The 16,316-nt window shown below is 37.6% G+C and overlaps 1 protein-coding gene across 12 annotated transcripts in view; it reads left to right on the top strand.

Moving 5' to 3' along the window:
- TCF7 (transcription factor 7) overlaps positions 1–16,316 on the top strand; it is a 161,190-nt gene that overhangs the window by 106,785 nt on the left and 38,089 nt on the right. For all 12 annotated transcript variants that reach the window (XM_087955306.1, XM_087955308.1, XM_087955307.1 and 9 more), the window contains exon 5: positions 4,228–4,318. In XM_087955306.1, the coding sequence (XP_087811432.1) occupies positions 4,228–4,318 (91 nt within the window). The remainder of the gene's footprint in view (positions 1–4,227; positions 4,319–16,316) is intronic.

The following is a 16,316-nucleotide window of genomic DNA, read 5'->3' as shown; positions in this document are numbered from 1 at the left end:
GCTTTTGTTTGCTCATATTCATCCCTCAGTTCCTCAAGGGAGAAAGCCATTATAAATCTTTTCTTTTCTTTTTTCCCTCTTTCTTCTTACTCCAACCAAAATATTCCAAAAGGAAAATAAGACAATCCCAAAGTCCACAATCCTCAATCAATCCAAGCCAAGCCAAAATTCCCACTTTCTCTTCCAGGGGTAGTATCAGACAAAGGAAAAAAGAAAATCCAAATCTGTGTTTTGAAGCCTTATTAAAAAAAATTTTTTTTCTGTCTCCAAATCCTTAAGGCATCTCCTCCAACAAAATCCAGCCAGATAGATATATTTTTTGTCCTCTCCCTTCCGACTTATCCCATAAAGCTAGTTTTACCTGAAAAAAAAACAGGTTTCTCAATATCCGTTTGTTAATTCCGTCGGGAGGGAGAGTAAACTTTCCTTTCAGCACCTCAGAATTGCCGCTTACTTTCTCTTATGGAAAGAATCATCCAAAAAGCCATCACTTCCAGGAATTAAATTAAATATATCTCAGAGTCCTGGATCGACCAAGAAGACTTTCACTTTTAAAAACTTTCTCCTCTTCCTCCAGCGCATACTTGCCCAGCTGCCAGCTTCTTTGTGGCGGCCATTACAGACCGCCGCTACGCCGTCTTGGTAAAAGGAGGTTCTGCCGGCCAGGGAGGGGGTCTGCAATACCCCCAAACCCTTTTCCGGATCCCCCCTACCTTCAGCTGCCCCTGCAGGGCAGCCTTGCTCCGCACCCTTTCGGATCGGAGCCCCAAAAACGGCTAGCGCGGCAGGGATCGCGCAGCTTCGCGAATCCCTACCGCTCGCAAAGCCGACAAACCGGAAACTCGGATTGCCCACTAGAGTTTATATATTGCCCTTTGGGTCTTCCATGTGCATTTTATCTCATATGCTCTAGACGCAATCCATACCCACAATGCAATATTATGTTTTAGAGCATAGAGTAAAATAGAGTAGAGTAGAGAGAGTAGAGTAAGAATAGAATAGAATAGAATAGAATAGAATAGAATAGAATAGAATAGAATAGAATAGAATAGAATAGAATAGAATAGAATAGAATAGAATAGAATATTATTCATAGGCCAAGTGTGATTAGACACACAAGGAATTTGTCTCCAGTGCATAAGAAAAGTCTAGCACTAGCATAGAATTTAATATAACAACATTGTCTTGTTTTTTTCCTCTCTTCTCATTCTGCCCTAATTTGGCTTCATTTCACTAACAGGCATATGTTGCAGAGAACATACTGTCAATCCGCATTCAGATTGTACAATCCTATATTGTTTTTGGCTTTCATAGACATTTACATTCAATCTCATTGCAACATTTCTGAATGAATACACCTTGTGAGGTATAAAAATACTCCACCCATAGTATTTCTCAGTATGTTTCTTTGGAACAGTCTTTCTTCCCCACTTCCACTGAAATAATTAGAAATTACCTGTTCATTTTCCCCCTAAGCTCTAAAATCACAACAAACCTGAATATTGAATATGGTTAAGCAGGCTACCGAACATAGGGACTATGGAAAAGTGGGTATGAAACTCAAAAATGACTTTATCTAAAGCCCCTTTGAGTATTGTTTGGACATTGTTTTTAACAATGCAGATTTTTCAGATATTGAGTTGGTCTCCCAAGATGTTTCATTGTCTTCTCCACACATTGAAAATATTTTTAGCATATCTAACCTCTTGGAAATGCTCACCTACTTTTCATAAAGAGAAAAGGGGAAAAGATAGTTACTAATTCATAAGTTACTAGATGCTCCACAAAGGGCAAATAACCAAATCTGACAGGAAGTAGGGAGTGAAATAGTTCAAATCTTGCTTGGCTCTTTAGGGAATAAAACACAAAGCAACTTATTACTTGACATACTGAGAAACTCAACCAGGGATTTTAAAATTCTTTGTGAGTGTTCCTAAAAGACCATTTCTTAAAATAAAAATAAACAAACTTAATCAGAGAATGCAAAGCTCTTTTGCTAGCTACTCTTACTGAAGCGAGGAGGAGCATAGCTAGTATGACTCTTTGTCTCAAATTATACCTCAAAATCTTTGGCAACCTGTAAGGGGCTCACAAAATCAGTTTTACAGTATATGCTCCCAATATCAGAGGCCATGAAATACACAGGTCACTGCACTCTGGGCCAAATGCACTTTATGTATAACCTTTAAGGGCAACCCTATGAAAATGTAATGCAGTAATCTAGCCAAGGATGCAGATATGAATTATAATTGCCAGATTCTCTGGCACCAGTAAGGGTCAAAATTGGTGCACCTGTCACAGACAGGCAAAGGTCCCAGTAGCCATGTTCTCCATCTACTCTTTTAGAAGAACCTGTAGGTCAAGAAAAATCCCCCAAACACAAACCTGCACTTTTGCAGGTAGTGTCTGCCCATCCAGAGAACACCTTGGATCAACAGAGAATCTGATGTGATCCTCTTCTTTTCTGTCCTAAGCTGCAAGTCCCTCCTTGCCCAAGAGATATAATGATGACCAACCAAGACTCTATTTTGTTTCTGAGAAAATAGAAGTAGGAAGGTTTACTTATCAGCTCTCCATTTTTCCTCTTAGTCAATTCACATCTCTTTTGCTTTGCTTTATTTCAGACATACCCAAATACTTTTTTGGCTGGTTTGTCTCTCAAGCCTCAGCTTATTTTGAGTTTTCTCTTCCTGACACAATTCCTAAACTTTATGAAGCCAACCTTGATTTCTTTTTCTTTAGTTATAGGTTTCTCTTTTGTTTCCTCTAGATGTTCCTTTTCCTCTGCAGTATTTTAGAGAGCCCTGGCCTAAATTTCTCCCATTTTTCATTGTGATAAGAATATATTTAGGTTTTCAGTAGCTTATTTTGTGGGATTTTCCCTCCTTCCTTGACACTTCTCTGTCAAGATTTCAGGCTATTGGTTCTGACCTCTCTTCCCTTAGAGTAACCAATATCCACCTTTCTGAACTCAAGTATACTTATCTCTTCAGACCTTCTCTTTTGGACATCATGATGATGATTCAATTCTCTTCAAATAATCACCAATTTCATTCCTTCAGCCAATCCATCTCTGCTGATAAGGGTTCAATCTTGGATAGCAAACCCAAATTGTTCTTGTTCTTTCCTTCATTTTCTGAGAAATAAATCCAGCAAGAAAGAGTGGGGGACCTTATTTGGACTTCTAATCTTTGTAGATTTGCAGCAGATGCCAGGATAATTGAAATCTCCCAATATCACACTTGAATGTTTCTTTGAAGAACTGGTCATCTGAAGCAGAACACATATCATGCTAAAACACTTCATAATATGTTCTCTGTATTTCACAACAACCCAATGAAGTATGCCTCCTCAGTACTGCATCTCTATACAGTACATATTAAGCTAAGAAGTAGGAATCCTTTTTTATTTAATTAATGGATAAATGAATTAAAGCATGAATTGATAGACAAATAAGTGGAATTTAAAAACTCTGAGTCAAAGTTAATTTGTTGAGTACTGGCGCCAAGTAAAGCTCATCATCTTTTCCCACAAGAATCCAAGCAGGTTTCTTGCAAGCTTTCTTCATTTCAGCAATATAATTTAGGGCAAAAAGGAAGTCAGTTTCATATTGTTATCCTTCAGAATACAAGTTTCTCCCTATCTACCACTAAATTTAGATCTTCTCTCCAACTATGCATAACACTAAGTTTATCTTCTCTAGATAAATTGAAGTTCCCACTCATCTCCCACACTGCTTCCTTTCCTAGTTCTACCTTGACTATGTTCTATTCGTTCTCTCTTCACCTTATTCTGGATATCCCAAAGGTGTCTTTTTCCAAAATGCAATGGGACTTTCTCGGGTTTTTTTCTTTGAAAACCTTTCACTTCTCATCCAAGAAGATTCTTCAGAACTGAAGTCCAATTGCTTTTTAGAAAAAAGCACCTTTGGGACAACCATGACGTGGATGATTGTGAATTTCCATAGACATTTGCTCTGGATACTTTTGACTCGCTCACTTCCTCTATGCCTCATGCCTCTATGCCTGCATGCTTTGAAAAGAACGTTGTAAATAAGAAAAGCCAAGAATATTCATCTTAGTAATAAATAGTAGGAAGAGCAAGTTGAGGGTAAGTAGATGAATTAACTGACGTTTGGATGTTATTAATGAACCTTTTGATTCCATTTTGATCTAAAACTAGAAATAAAGCTAACCTAAATTTCCTCATGTTTTCATTTTCTGATAGGTGTACACCGTCCTTCTCAAACATCAGATATTTCTGGTTTTTATTCCCTCCCTCCCAGTGGGGTTGGACAGATAACACCTTCTGTGGGATGGTAAGTATTTAAGGTCTTCAGCTGAATAACTTTTTTAAAAAAATATCACTGGACATGTATTAATACCCTTTATCTTTCACAGTGGTTGAATTTTAGCATGTTTCCTAGATTCTATGTTTATATCTCTGAATTCTTATCGAGTGAGATATTGGTTCTCTCTCTTGCTCTCCTACTTTTTTTGATCAAATATCGTTTCACAGAGAATTGGAATGCCTTCATTAATTGAGCCCTCTGCTGCCATTCGGAAATAAGGAAAATCAGGTTGTAGAATTTAGATTAACTAAAGGAGGGTACACAGCTTTTTCTGAGCAAGAGCTGCACATGGCTCCCGAATGTCCTGGCAGGAGCTGACATGCTCCAAAAAATAGTTAGTTGGAGCCAGGAAAAAAACATGAAGCAATTTCATTTTATTTCATTTGTATTTAAACCTAAATTCAAATAAAGTACCATGTTTCCCTTTTTATATTAAACTTTATAATCTAGTAATAACTTTTAGAATTCTTTGGAATACAAATATGACCCCATGATTTCTAGTTATACACCTCTACAATAAAAAAAATATATGTGAAGACCTGTGTAGCTGTTCCATCATTCCTTTTGTAATTGGTTTTACAAGATAATAAAAAGATAGAAATGGTAAGAAACCCGAGAAGCTTTTGTTGTGATAACTAAAATTATTTGTTGATTGTAGAAAAAAAAAGCATTTTTTGCAAGCATTATTTGTAAGAATAATTCCGGATAGCTAGAAAATTCTGGGAAGGAAGGAAGGAAGGAAGGAAGGAAGGAAGGAAGGAAGGAAGGAAGGAAGGAAGGAAGGAAGGAAGGAAGGAAGGAAGGAAGGAAGGAAGGAAGGAAGGAAGGAAGGAAGGAAGGAAGGAAGGAAGGAAGGAAGGAAGATTCAGTCAATATATGCATTCATTTAATTTCTGATGGACTTTCCCCCACTCTGTTTAATCTGTAACATCTCCTTAGTTTCATGGATGTGGTGTGGCAGAAGTTTATTTGACTTGAATATTATGGGATTCCATCTCATGTTGATTCACTGCCATTTCTGACCTTGAAGACTGACGGAATGTATTTGATGTGGTGAAATAGCCTTATGAAATGTGGTCAAGTTATGCCTGAGAAAATGCTTGCTCTTTAGTTTTTCTGAAATGGTACAGTAGACTGTCATTCTGTTTTCTCAAGATTCATCAATATTGTTGGAAAAACAATACTTGGTTGTCACCATTACTCCTCACCACAACCACCCTGGATGAATCAGCTTTTAATGTTAAGATATTAATATTCTATAATGCAAACCCTTAATAATCTCCAGTTATGAAGATAAATACCCAAGTGTGGAAATTAGAGCTACCTTAAGAAAAATAAGTGGCAAGAAAAGTACACCACATTGGAGTCATTGATTGAAAGCCCATTGAAATTAGCAGTGTTCTAAACCAATGTGTTGACTGACTTGAGTTTTTAGGGGTATGTGTCAGTGCAAATCTTCAAAGGTTCTTAAACTACACAGTTTATGAGTCATCAAGTCAATCCACAGTTTACAAGCTATGTGTTGTTGTCTGCCAGGAATTTCAGAGCCCTGCTAGTTTTTCTAATCTGACAGAGGCAAAAATGCATGGTGTTTATGCAGCACATAATGTAAATGCTGTCATGTAGTATAATGTCGATTTATACATAGCGTTTGCAAGCTATACATTTTTCTAACTTAGCCTGAATCAAGCATAAGACCAGAAGTCAGTATTTTTTTTCCTGATTAACTGTTTGGAGCAATGCAAATTGGGATGGTACCCTGGCATTGAAAGGTTAAGTGTGATTTTTTTAAAGTGAAATGCAGTCATAAACTGCCCTGCAAGTTAAACAGTAAGATATTTCCTTACCAAAGAATGTAGTTATATTCACAAAAGAAGAAATGCTTAATGCTTCAACTTAAGTCAAGGTTGATTGTTTAGATTTCTCTCTTTTCCTTAAATACTGTGTTTGTCCTAAACTGGTTACATTGTGGGTGATGATTAACAACTCAGACAACAGGAGAGGAAGAACATTTTAGAGTGGATTTAGAGAAGTATTGCCAAGAAATATTGGCAAGGGGGCAAATACAAACATTTTTTAAATATGTTGAATGAATAAAGAAAAAAAAAAATCCCAAACAACTTTCTCTCTAAGTAGCTTCGACTTCAGCTCCCGTTATCCCTGAATTTCATAGCTGATATATTTTTGGATATAAAACATGATCATTGTGGCCCCGTCCATTTCAATCGATAGTCAGCAGAGAGAAATTCTCTATTTTTTTAATGTTGTGGATGAAAACCCCAAACAGTTGCATCTTTGGACACTTCCCCTGAGGAGCCTGAGCCCATTTGGGAACGGCTCCGGAGCTCTGTGTTCCCATGACATCAACAGTGCCTGAGAACTGTCCTGATTTATTTCTGGCTGAGTGCGGTGTAATTAAAATTCCTGCTGTTATTCCATTTTTGCTTTGTGAAGCAGTGGCTCCATTGCCCACTGGTGGAAGATATTACTCATTCTTGCTCCTGGCTCCTGAGCTTGAGCCTAGCTAGGCAACTCCCCCTCAGAAATCCACACGAAAGGAAGAAGAGTGGAATTGACAAAGCCTTTGTCAGTTTCTCTTCCCTCTTCCGTATCAAAGGAGTTAATATGAAAATGCCAGACAAGCTGCTTCTCCCCATCCTTTGTCTTTATATGGAGTAGGAGCGAAGGGATCTCTCTTGCTGCTGGACCAGGAGCAACTTGAGGCAGGGAAGGACAGCGCAGGAGTTACTCCATCTCCTCCTAAGCCTTTCAAGGGAAGAAAACAGGAATTGGTGGCCTTCTAAGCATTCGGGGAGAGGAAACAGTGACATAGTGGAAGTGTTTGAAGAACCCATTTTGATTGCAGCAAAATTAAAATGAGAGTTCGTAGCATGCAGGTATAAAATTGTCATTTCTGAGCTCGGCTATAAATCTGTGTGGGGAAAAGGACTAACAGTACAAATGGCATTAAGTATATTTCTCTTAAAATAATAGGTTAAGTTCTACATCATGGCACCTCGTCGTGTAGTTTAATCTTTTGGTTATATCAGAGTCGATGCTCTCTTCTCCAAGTCTCATTTAAGCTCAAAGAGAAACTATTGGTTGTGTTTGGGCTTCTAGAGGAAGCCCAAATTGAGGAAGGCTAAACTGGACAAAAAAGGGTGTACACACAGACACACACAGACACATACAGGGACACCAACTTCAGCTGAAGTCTTTATCTTGACTGGATGCTTCTCTGATCATTTTTAATCTGCTTTTTTAAAAAACACAATTGTGTGATCTGGTTTTAAACTGACACCTTTGCCAGCACGAGAATTGTTTGCCTTTAATTGCAGCACATTATAATACATGAGAGATTGTAACTAAAAATATCACAGGGATGTGCCTAATTTGTGGCAGGTTTCATCCAATGAACTGGACTGGAACCACTTGGGCAGCCTGCCAGGAAACCAAGAGTTTGGATAACCAAAGTTTCATTGAAGAAAGTTAAGAAGCCACAACTAAGGAACCATAGCAACAGTTGGGAATCAAGAACAAGTCCATATACTGAAAAGAGTGTTCGGACCTCTCGTGTTTCTTTCTTTCCTGCCTCATGCAATGGATTGCCTGGTGCTCTCTTTTGGGCAGGCTGGCTTGTTTCAATCTCTTCTTGGTCTTTGCAATGGTCAGATTTGCTATCCTATTGTTTCTCACTGATTGTGTGAGAATTAATTCTCCCCAGGGGTGGGATTCAAATTTTTTAACAACTGGTTCTGTGGGCGTATCTAAGTTGGTAGGCGTGGCTTGGTGGTCATGTTATTGGCTGGGTATGGCCAATTCAATATCACTCACATCGAGGCACGCATCTCCTCGCCTGGCCACTCATGACTGTGGGGATGCTGCAACAATTGTAAGTGTGAAAAATGATCATAAGTCACTTTTTTCAGTGCCACTGTAACTTTGAATGGTCACTCCACACAAGCAAAGTACCAGCAAAGGAGGGGGGGAAAACTCCAGAAAAGTTCCTGAGACAGGAAGTCTAGTCCTGTCAAGAATGTAATAAGGGTTAACGGAGAGGCAGTTTCTGTAAGCAACACCAGAATGTTTCCTTCCTGCCTTCCTTACAGGATTAGGTCAGTAATTTCTTCTAACAATTGGTTCTCCAAACTGCTTAGAATGTAAACAACCAGTTCTAGTGAATAGGTGCAAACTGGCAGAATCCCACCCCTGATTCTCCCAATTTGACCACTCTTCAGAAATAATTCTATGGAGTGTTCTACTTGCACTACATGCAGGCTCAAAGTCATATTAAACAATAACTGTGCTGGCTGCCCATACACCATCAGCCTTCACGATTTTTTCCACTCCCAACCAGAAAAGTACACATTAAGGAGAGGGGGACCAATTTTATTTGGCTGTTATTTCATTGGGATGGTTTTATTTATGCCCAATTTCATTTTTTCATGAACCCATATATAGATTGTGGTGTATGACAATTGGCACCCACAGGCTACAATCCGTCTTAACCTTCTTGGTGCACCTATATGCCTCAAAAACCCCACAGACATCATAATTGCACAATGCTATTTACATGTGAGTTACCTTCCATGTATTTCTTAATCTTGCCCCTGTAAAAGTGGCTCATGTGCATCCATCAGTTTGCTGATCAAGCCTTTTATCCCACAGAACTTCACACAGTTGCTTGTATGGACAAACATGACCAATGTTCTTAGACCCTTTTATAAAAAAGGGGGAGGGGGGCTTTCACCCAAGCAAAAACCCTAGTCTCCTTCCTTGATATATCATCCTTTGCAGAGCTTGGCAGTGTTCATTACATTCAAATCAATTTGGGAAGAAGAAATGGAGAAAGAGGGAGACTCCAGAATCTCTTTTTGCCAATAAGGACTGGTATGATAGGCAATGGCTCTGAGGAGAACAGGTTCACTGTTCTAGAAGAAAGCTGACTTCAAACACAATGGTTGTAATATAGCAAGAGCTTTTCCTGAGAAGGAAAAGGTTCAGCAGGAATGTCTATGGAGATTCTCCATCATTCAGGTCATAGTTGCCTCAAAGGTGCCTCAAGGAAAAAATAGTCCAGTTGTCTTTTGAAAAAGCACCTTTGAGACATTCAGCAGGAATAGCCTCACAACCTGCCAAGTTAAATGGAGAGACTCTTGAAGAACTATCCAAATTATTTAGAATCCGGTCTTCAGTTGCATTTGATGCAACACCTCTTCCCTAAAAAGTCCTGTAACTATGAGCTATGAATTCACTTAGATGATGTCTCATTATTAAGAGTTCTCCCCCTTCCTGAAACTATGTCAGCTTTTTAAAATCAGTAGAAGGAATTTTGATGGGGCTATATTGGGAGTGTTCCAAATAACAAAGTGGGGGAGGGGAGGATTTTACTTTGTCTGAACTGATTTGGTGGTTTAATATATTTTCAGAGGGTTCCATTGAAGCATCTTGGGTCATGGAGTGACCAATTTCCACTTGGGGATTAGAGGTCATGGTTTTCTCAGCCCTAAAGCCAGAATGCTAAATTTCGATGCTCATTTTTGGTTTCCTGCTGTAGGTCTTGGCTGGTTCATGTCATATTAAATTACACTTCCAAATTCTCACCCGATAGGGTTTCTCTCAAGATTGAAGCTAAACTCTGATTTAAACCACACTGATAATGATAGTTAACAGTAATGTTTATCTAATGCTTTAAGGGATTCAAAATATTCCAGACAGATTATTTCAGCAGGCCTGATAGCAGCACTATAAGATTATTCTCACTTGTTGAAAGAACAAAGCGTTTCCTGAGATCCCCTAGTGAGCAGAACTGATTTAGATCATGAACCAATACAAAACACGGTTTAACCACTGCATTTCACTCAATTAATATCTTTTTATTAGATGAGTGTATTCCGGCAGTGGAACTAATCCAGATGCAGAGGTGAATCAAAGCTGAAGGAAACAATATAAATTAATACGGAAGTTTGTGTGTCTCCCATGTGTGACTTTGCCTATTTCTTAAATGATTTATCAGCAAGCATCATAGATCGACACCATACAGTTATATTACAAAAGTAATGCCTATCGTCATATACTTCCCCATCCTGACACCCTCTAAATTTCCTGATAGTTAGAACAATTAACCAGTGGAACAACTTGCTTCCAGAAGTTGTGAATTATCCAACACTGGAAGTTGTTAAGAAGACAACCATTGGACAATCATTTGTCTGAAATAGTATAAGGTTTCCTGCCTGAGCAGGGGGTTAGAAGACCTCCAAGGTCCCTTCCAACTATGTTATTTTATTTTATTTTATTCTATTCTATTCTATTCTATTCTAGTCTAGTCTAGTCTAGTCTAGTCTAGTCTAGTCTGCTCTGCTCTGCTCTGCTCTGCTCTGCTCTGCTCTGCTCTGCTCTGTCAGGGGTCCCCCAACCCCCAGTCCATGGACTGGCACCAGTCTGTGGCATGCCAGAGACTGAATTGCGCAAACAAGCAAAGCCCCATCCATGGAACACAGCCGCCATGTGAAACCACGCTCCTCTGGTCTGTGGAAAAACCTTTCTCCACGGAATCAGTCCCTGGTGCTCAAAAGGCTGGAGGCCGCTGTTCTAAGTTACTGGACTTTAGTTTCTAAAATTTCTAGGTGCATCACCAAATATTGGGGGAGGAAAATCCAACACCCATGGAAGATATCTACTTGGGTAAACCTGTGAAAGCCTATATTTTTTTACTCTTCTTCTTCTGAACCTGATATCTCTTAATTTCAGTGGATAATTTTGAGTTCTAATGACTATCCCTAATCATCTTCTCTCTCCTACTCTTGCAACCATTTTTCTTTGATTCATATCTTAGGTCACATTTGTCATCTTTATCTGTAAACTTAAAACCCCAAATAAAAAATATTTTAGGGTTAAGTCGTATGAGCTTGGTTGCACTTTTCCAGGGGAAGAATGTAAGGTTTGAGATAAGATAAAATGATACCTACACTTTGAAATTTGACTTTACTGATCAGTGACTTTACTGATTTGATTACATTGATTCTCTTTTATTTCTAACATATTTCCTCACAATTCCTAAGTTTTCATGCTTCACTCTCCCCAGAGTGAATCTGCATTTTTAGTAAGTTGTCTGTTACAGTTCCAGTGGCTTTTTTGCCTGTTCAGTGACTTTCAGTTCAAGCCTTTTCAGTTTCTATGATAAATTTCATCCCCCCCAGCATGTACTGCATTTGCAATATTGGCCATTCATCTAACTGGAAAAATCATTTGGAATTCTTTAGGGTCTTCTGACTTCATAAGTCTGGACAATTAGATGTCAACCACATTGTTTGCCTCATTTACTTTATTACTACAATTTAATTAAGTAGCTTTAGCTCAGTGATCATTTACTTTCCCTCATAATCAGAACTCTCCAGTTATACTTGTCTGTTTTGCATTTAATTTATTTGTGAGCGTAAGAGGACCTATATTTCTAAAGAATGGGAAGTCTTTATCAAAAGGTGTTTTTTTTAATCAAAGAATTCATTTCAACCCATCTGGGTTTAAGAATCCATAAAAAAGATATATTTCATAAAAGCAAGATCCAGAGTGTGCTGATTTTGCAAAAGGTATGCTACTATGCTTCTTACATGAATAAACAAATAATAAATAATAAACAATAAATGAATAAATAAATAAAAGCTACAATTTGAAGGACTTCTCTTTACCAAGCTTCTACTGATTTTCCACACAAAGATTTGTTCTTTTATAGGTTTCAGAGTGTAAGAAACCTGCATTTAATCCCTGTTTTCACCTACTACTTTGAGATAGGCATTATCCGAATTGTTCTGTTCTTCTCTGGTACCACACCACAAACATGCACATATTTAAAAATGGTTTTATTTGGCTTTCTGTTCTCTGGAAATTATTTTAACAGTAATTTGTCTGTTTTTGTTAGAGATTGACAAGTTCTCATTTGAATTATTCAGATGAAAATTATCTGGCTCTACTGATAAGTTATTGTGCAAATATTATGTCACTCTTACTTGGCATACATTTTCAGATGTTATCCCTCCTCAAATAGCCATACCATTTTCTCCAACAAATACTTTTCACAGCAAAAACAGATGTAGAAAACCCATTTTGCTTCTCTGCTATCTTCTTGTCTTCCTTTTACTAGACATCTTGTTTCTTCTATGGTGATTTCAAACTTCTGGTATCTTGGAAAGGGAAGTAATGTTGCCAGAGATCTTCCTCTTTAGGTTTTCTTCCTATTGGCAACATATCTAGGTTGAAAGGGAAGCCACCTTGTCTTTGAAGACTCTAAAATATAATCATCCAGGTGTCATTTATACTTTTCCTTCCCCCCTCCCCCAATTTAAACAGTTTGATTTCAACTTTTCTGAAATAAGTTTGAATACTCACTTAGTTTTTCTGCAATTAAGAATCACAGGTGTGTCCGGGAATGGAACATAGAAAACTGGGACTTTAGAAAGTATAAAGACTTAATATTTCCTTCTCTTTGTACCTCAATTTGTCTTCTGGTATTAATAACTATGTTAACTAAGAAAGATGAAGATGAAGACAATGCCAGCAGAAATAGATATTCTCTGGATGTTATCACCTAATCCTTCTGGTTTCAACCTATATGTGTCTTTATTTTTTATTCTAAGGCCCTAATTTTTGCTCAAATAAACATCTAGTGCAGTGTCTCACTAATATTTCATTCTAGGACTTCCACATTTTTTAGACTTCTTTGCCTCTATTAGATCGCTTGAATAATGGCTGTGTATATTTTGAGGGTTAATTCTGATTTTCTTCACTTGTTCTTTTCATGATACATTATTTTATTTGGTGACATTCTTGATTGAGATAGCTTCACTTGTCCTTTCTTATTTGAAACTGAAAATCTATATTCCGTCATTTTATGCCACTTGTTACCCAAGGCTTTCATTCTCTACCTTTCACTAGCTATTTGGGTAGCTTATTCTGAAAGCTCTTTTAATCTTGAGCACCATCAAGCCACCACCAATCTCAGGGTTGTGAGCCACTCTTTGATTCCACCATGCCAGTTGGCAGAGCTAGGTCTTCACATCCTTCTGGTGGGTCCCACCTCACCTCTAAAGACAAGATATTCCATAGGGCAGGGGCAATGGCAGAGAAGGCTCTTTTCTTAAACTCTGCCAGTTGAAATTCTTAACTGATAGGTCTCTAACATATCCTCTCTGCCTGATTGTGTGGGACAGGTTGATGTAACTGGGACAAGATGGTTCCTTGGGTGACCTGGGCCTCCGAGGATTGTGCAAGGAACCCCTCTGCACCATGAGCTGCACTAGATGCCAGTAGGGCAGGGGCAATGGCCCATGCCATATTCGGTTATTGCTTTAAAGGCAATAACCGAACCATGGATTGGACTTGGAACCAAACTGGCATCTAGTGCAGCTCATGGTGCAGAGGGGTTCCTTGCACAATCCTCGGAGGCCCAAGACTCCTCATGTAGCCACATTCTGCACCAGCTGCAGTTTCCAGATACTGTTTAAAGACGGCCTCATGTAGAGCTCATTGCATAATCCTTAAGAGAGATGACCAGGATATTATGTAGTTAATGTTCCAGTGTATAATCTGTATTTATATTGCTTAAAATAAATATAAATAACAAAAATAATTCTGATCACAGAATTCTTAACTTTCTACGTCCTGCATTATTGTATTTGCCCATTTGAAATCTTCTTGTTTCTTTTGCATTGTAATTATCCATTAGTACTACTGCATGTCAATGTGTTTCATTCAGTTCCACTTAAGGTTTGCCATAGCCTACCTCTTTCCCCAAAGAGGTAGTGAATCCTCTTTCCCCTGTGTTGTAGTGAATACATAACCTTGTGCAACCATGTAACCATGTTCATTGAAAATACATTAATTTCAATTGTTATGATTTACTGGATTATAACTGAACACATAATTATAATTATTCTTTCCATTCTGTTGTCACACCATTGCCTTCGCTATTTTATTCCTTCTTACGGTCTCATACCCTGAATATATCATCTCATTTAAATTTGACTTATTCCAGACCATATAAAATTACTCTTTCCTTAATGTGCTTCTTTTCTGCATTCAAAAGGTTGAGGTATATTCATTCATGCATTTCACATTATGTGGTTCCATTGCATATGTCCTTGTAAAATGGGAAATCTCTTTCAATGCTAACACCATTAGTGCACATTTTTCCTTTTGGCTTTGTCCACACCTGCAGATCTAATCTATTGAAGTTTGATGATCTTCCCCACAATTAAGACATGCTTTCCAGCCTTTTGACCTTGCCACGAGTTTTCACCAGCATTGCTTTCAGCATGGTTGTTCCTGTATTTGAGATAGCTGAGCAGTATATACTAATTAAATTCTTGATTCTTAACAAGATATCCACTAGATGCTTTCATCCCATCATAATTAAGTACAGTTCTGTGGTCTTGGATTAGAGTTTTCCAATCTTGGCAGCTTCCAAATGGATGGACTTCACATCCACAAATTCTCAACAATAGTCATGCTGGCTAGGAAATTCTGGCACTAAAAGTCCATACTTTTGGAAGATACAAGGTTGGGGAAACACTATCTCAGATCATAGTTTGGATTAAAATAAGAGTAGGCAATTTCCTCCTAGGTGGAAGGCTTCAAATGTGGTCTGATTAGTTACTAAAATTACTAAATCTAATTACTAAAAACTGATTAGTAATTAGAGCAGATACTGATACTTTCTCAGAATTTCACAGTATGATCCACTGCTTCCTAGCTATAGATTATTGCAAGCCATTATCTGTTTAACAAGAGTAGAAAAAGTATAAATCATCTATTTTTACATTTTTTATGTGGAGGCTTCTATAAAGAAGAATCTACTATATTGTCCTGGATTCAGTTGAATTTTGCAGAAGCATTCCCAATCCAGTCCTCTGATCACTTGTCACTTCATGTTTCCCTGTGATGTAATGCTAAATTATTTTTGCCAACTTTGCATCCCACACACAGGTCTTGGCTAATAACCAAAGATGCATGTATTTGTTTGGCATTTTGCCCAGAGCACACTGGGAATGTGCTTGGATTTGGATTTGCATTTGAATTTGGAGTGGGGGTGTTTACAATAAAACCCAAGAGATTTCAGCCCTTTTTAGAAAGGAAAAAAAGTCAACATGTGCAAAGCTAAACAATGTCTTTCACTATTTTTTAAAACCATCTTCCATTTTATATACATACAGTGTGTCAGTTGGTTACAAATCTTTTGTGCTATCCTTTCATAGTCATTACTCACAGTTTATATAGATTTTTACATTGTCAAACTAACATATGCTTATATATTTATCAGTTATTAATCATCCATGACTAAACTATTTATTCCATCATTTTATACGAGATATTTCAAATTTTATTTTGAAATTTATATTGTACTTTCATCCCATGGTTATATATGTCTGTATTATATTTTATATCAATCTATTGAACTTCTATTACAAAATTATCTAATCTATTACATTACCATGTCTTTTTGTCCAACCATTGATAGAACAAATCCCATATCATATAAAATTGCTTATCTTCTTGCTCTCTAATTTCAAATGTCCATTTACTCATTTCAGCACAATCCATAATTTTCTTAATAACTTCCTCCTGCATAGGTATTTTTTCATTTTTCCAATTCTTAGCAAATACAATTCTAGCCGCTGTCAAGAACAATGTCTTTCACTATTGAAATGTAATCTTCTGTAACTGTTTGGAGTATGGTTGGAATAGAGCAAGTTTGTAAGTGTAACTTATGTAAGAGAACAAGTGATAAAACTGGTGTCATTTCAGACTGACTCAAGAGCATCAATTAAGAAATGGCTTTGAAACGTTCATTTAGACCTTGATTTCTAATAGTGCAAAGAAGGCATAGATGATAGAAATATTTGTCTGGATTTCTAGGAATATTAATTTTGCATTGCTTGTTTGCATCCAAGTGACTAGACTGGATGAATCC

This window comes from Notechis scutatus, chromosome 2, assembly GCF_049901735.1.
Source record: "Notechis scutatus isolate UNSWTSFEM ecotype Mainland chromosome 2, rNotScu1.2, whole genome shotgun sequence".
NCBI lineage: Eukaryota > Metazoa > Chordata > Lepidosauria > Squamata > Elapidae > Notechis > Notechis scutatus.
This window is presented reverse-complemented; position numbering and strand designations above follow the sequence as displayed.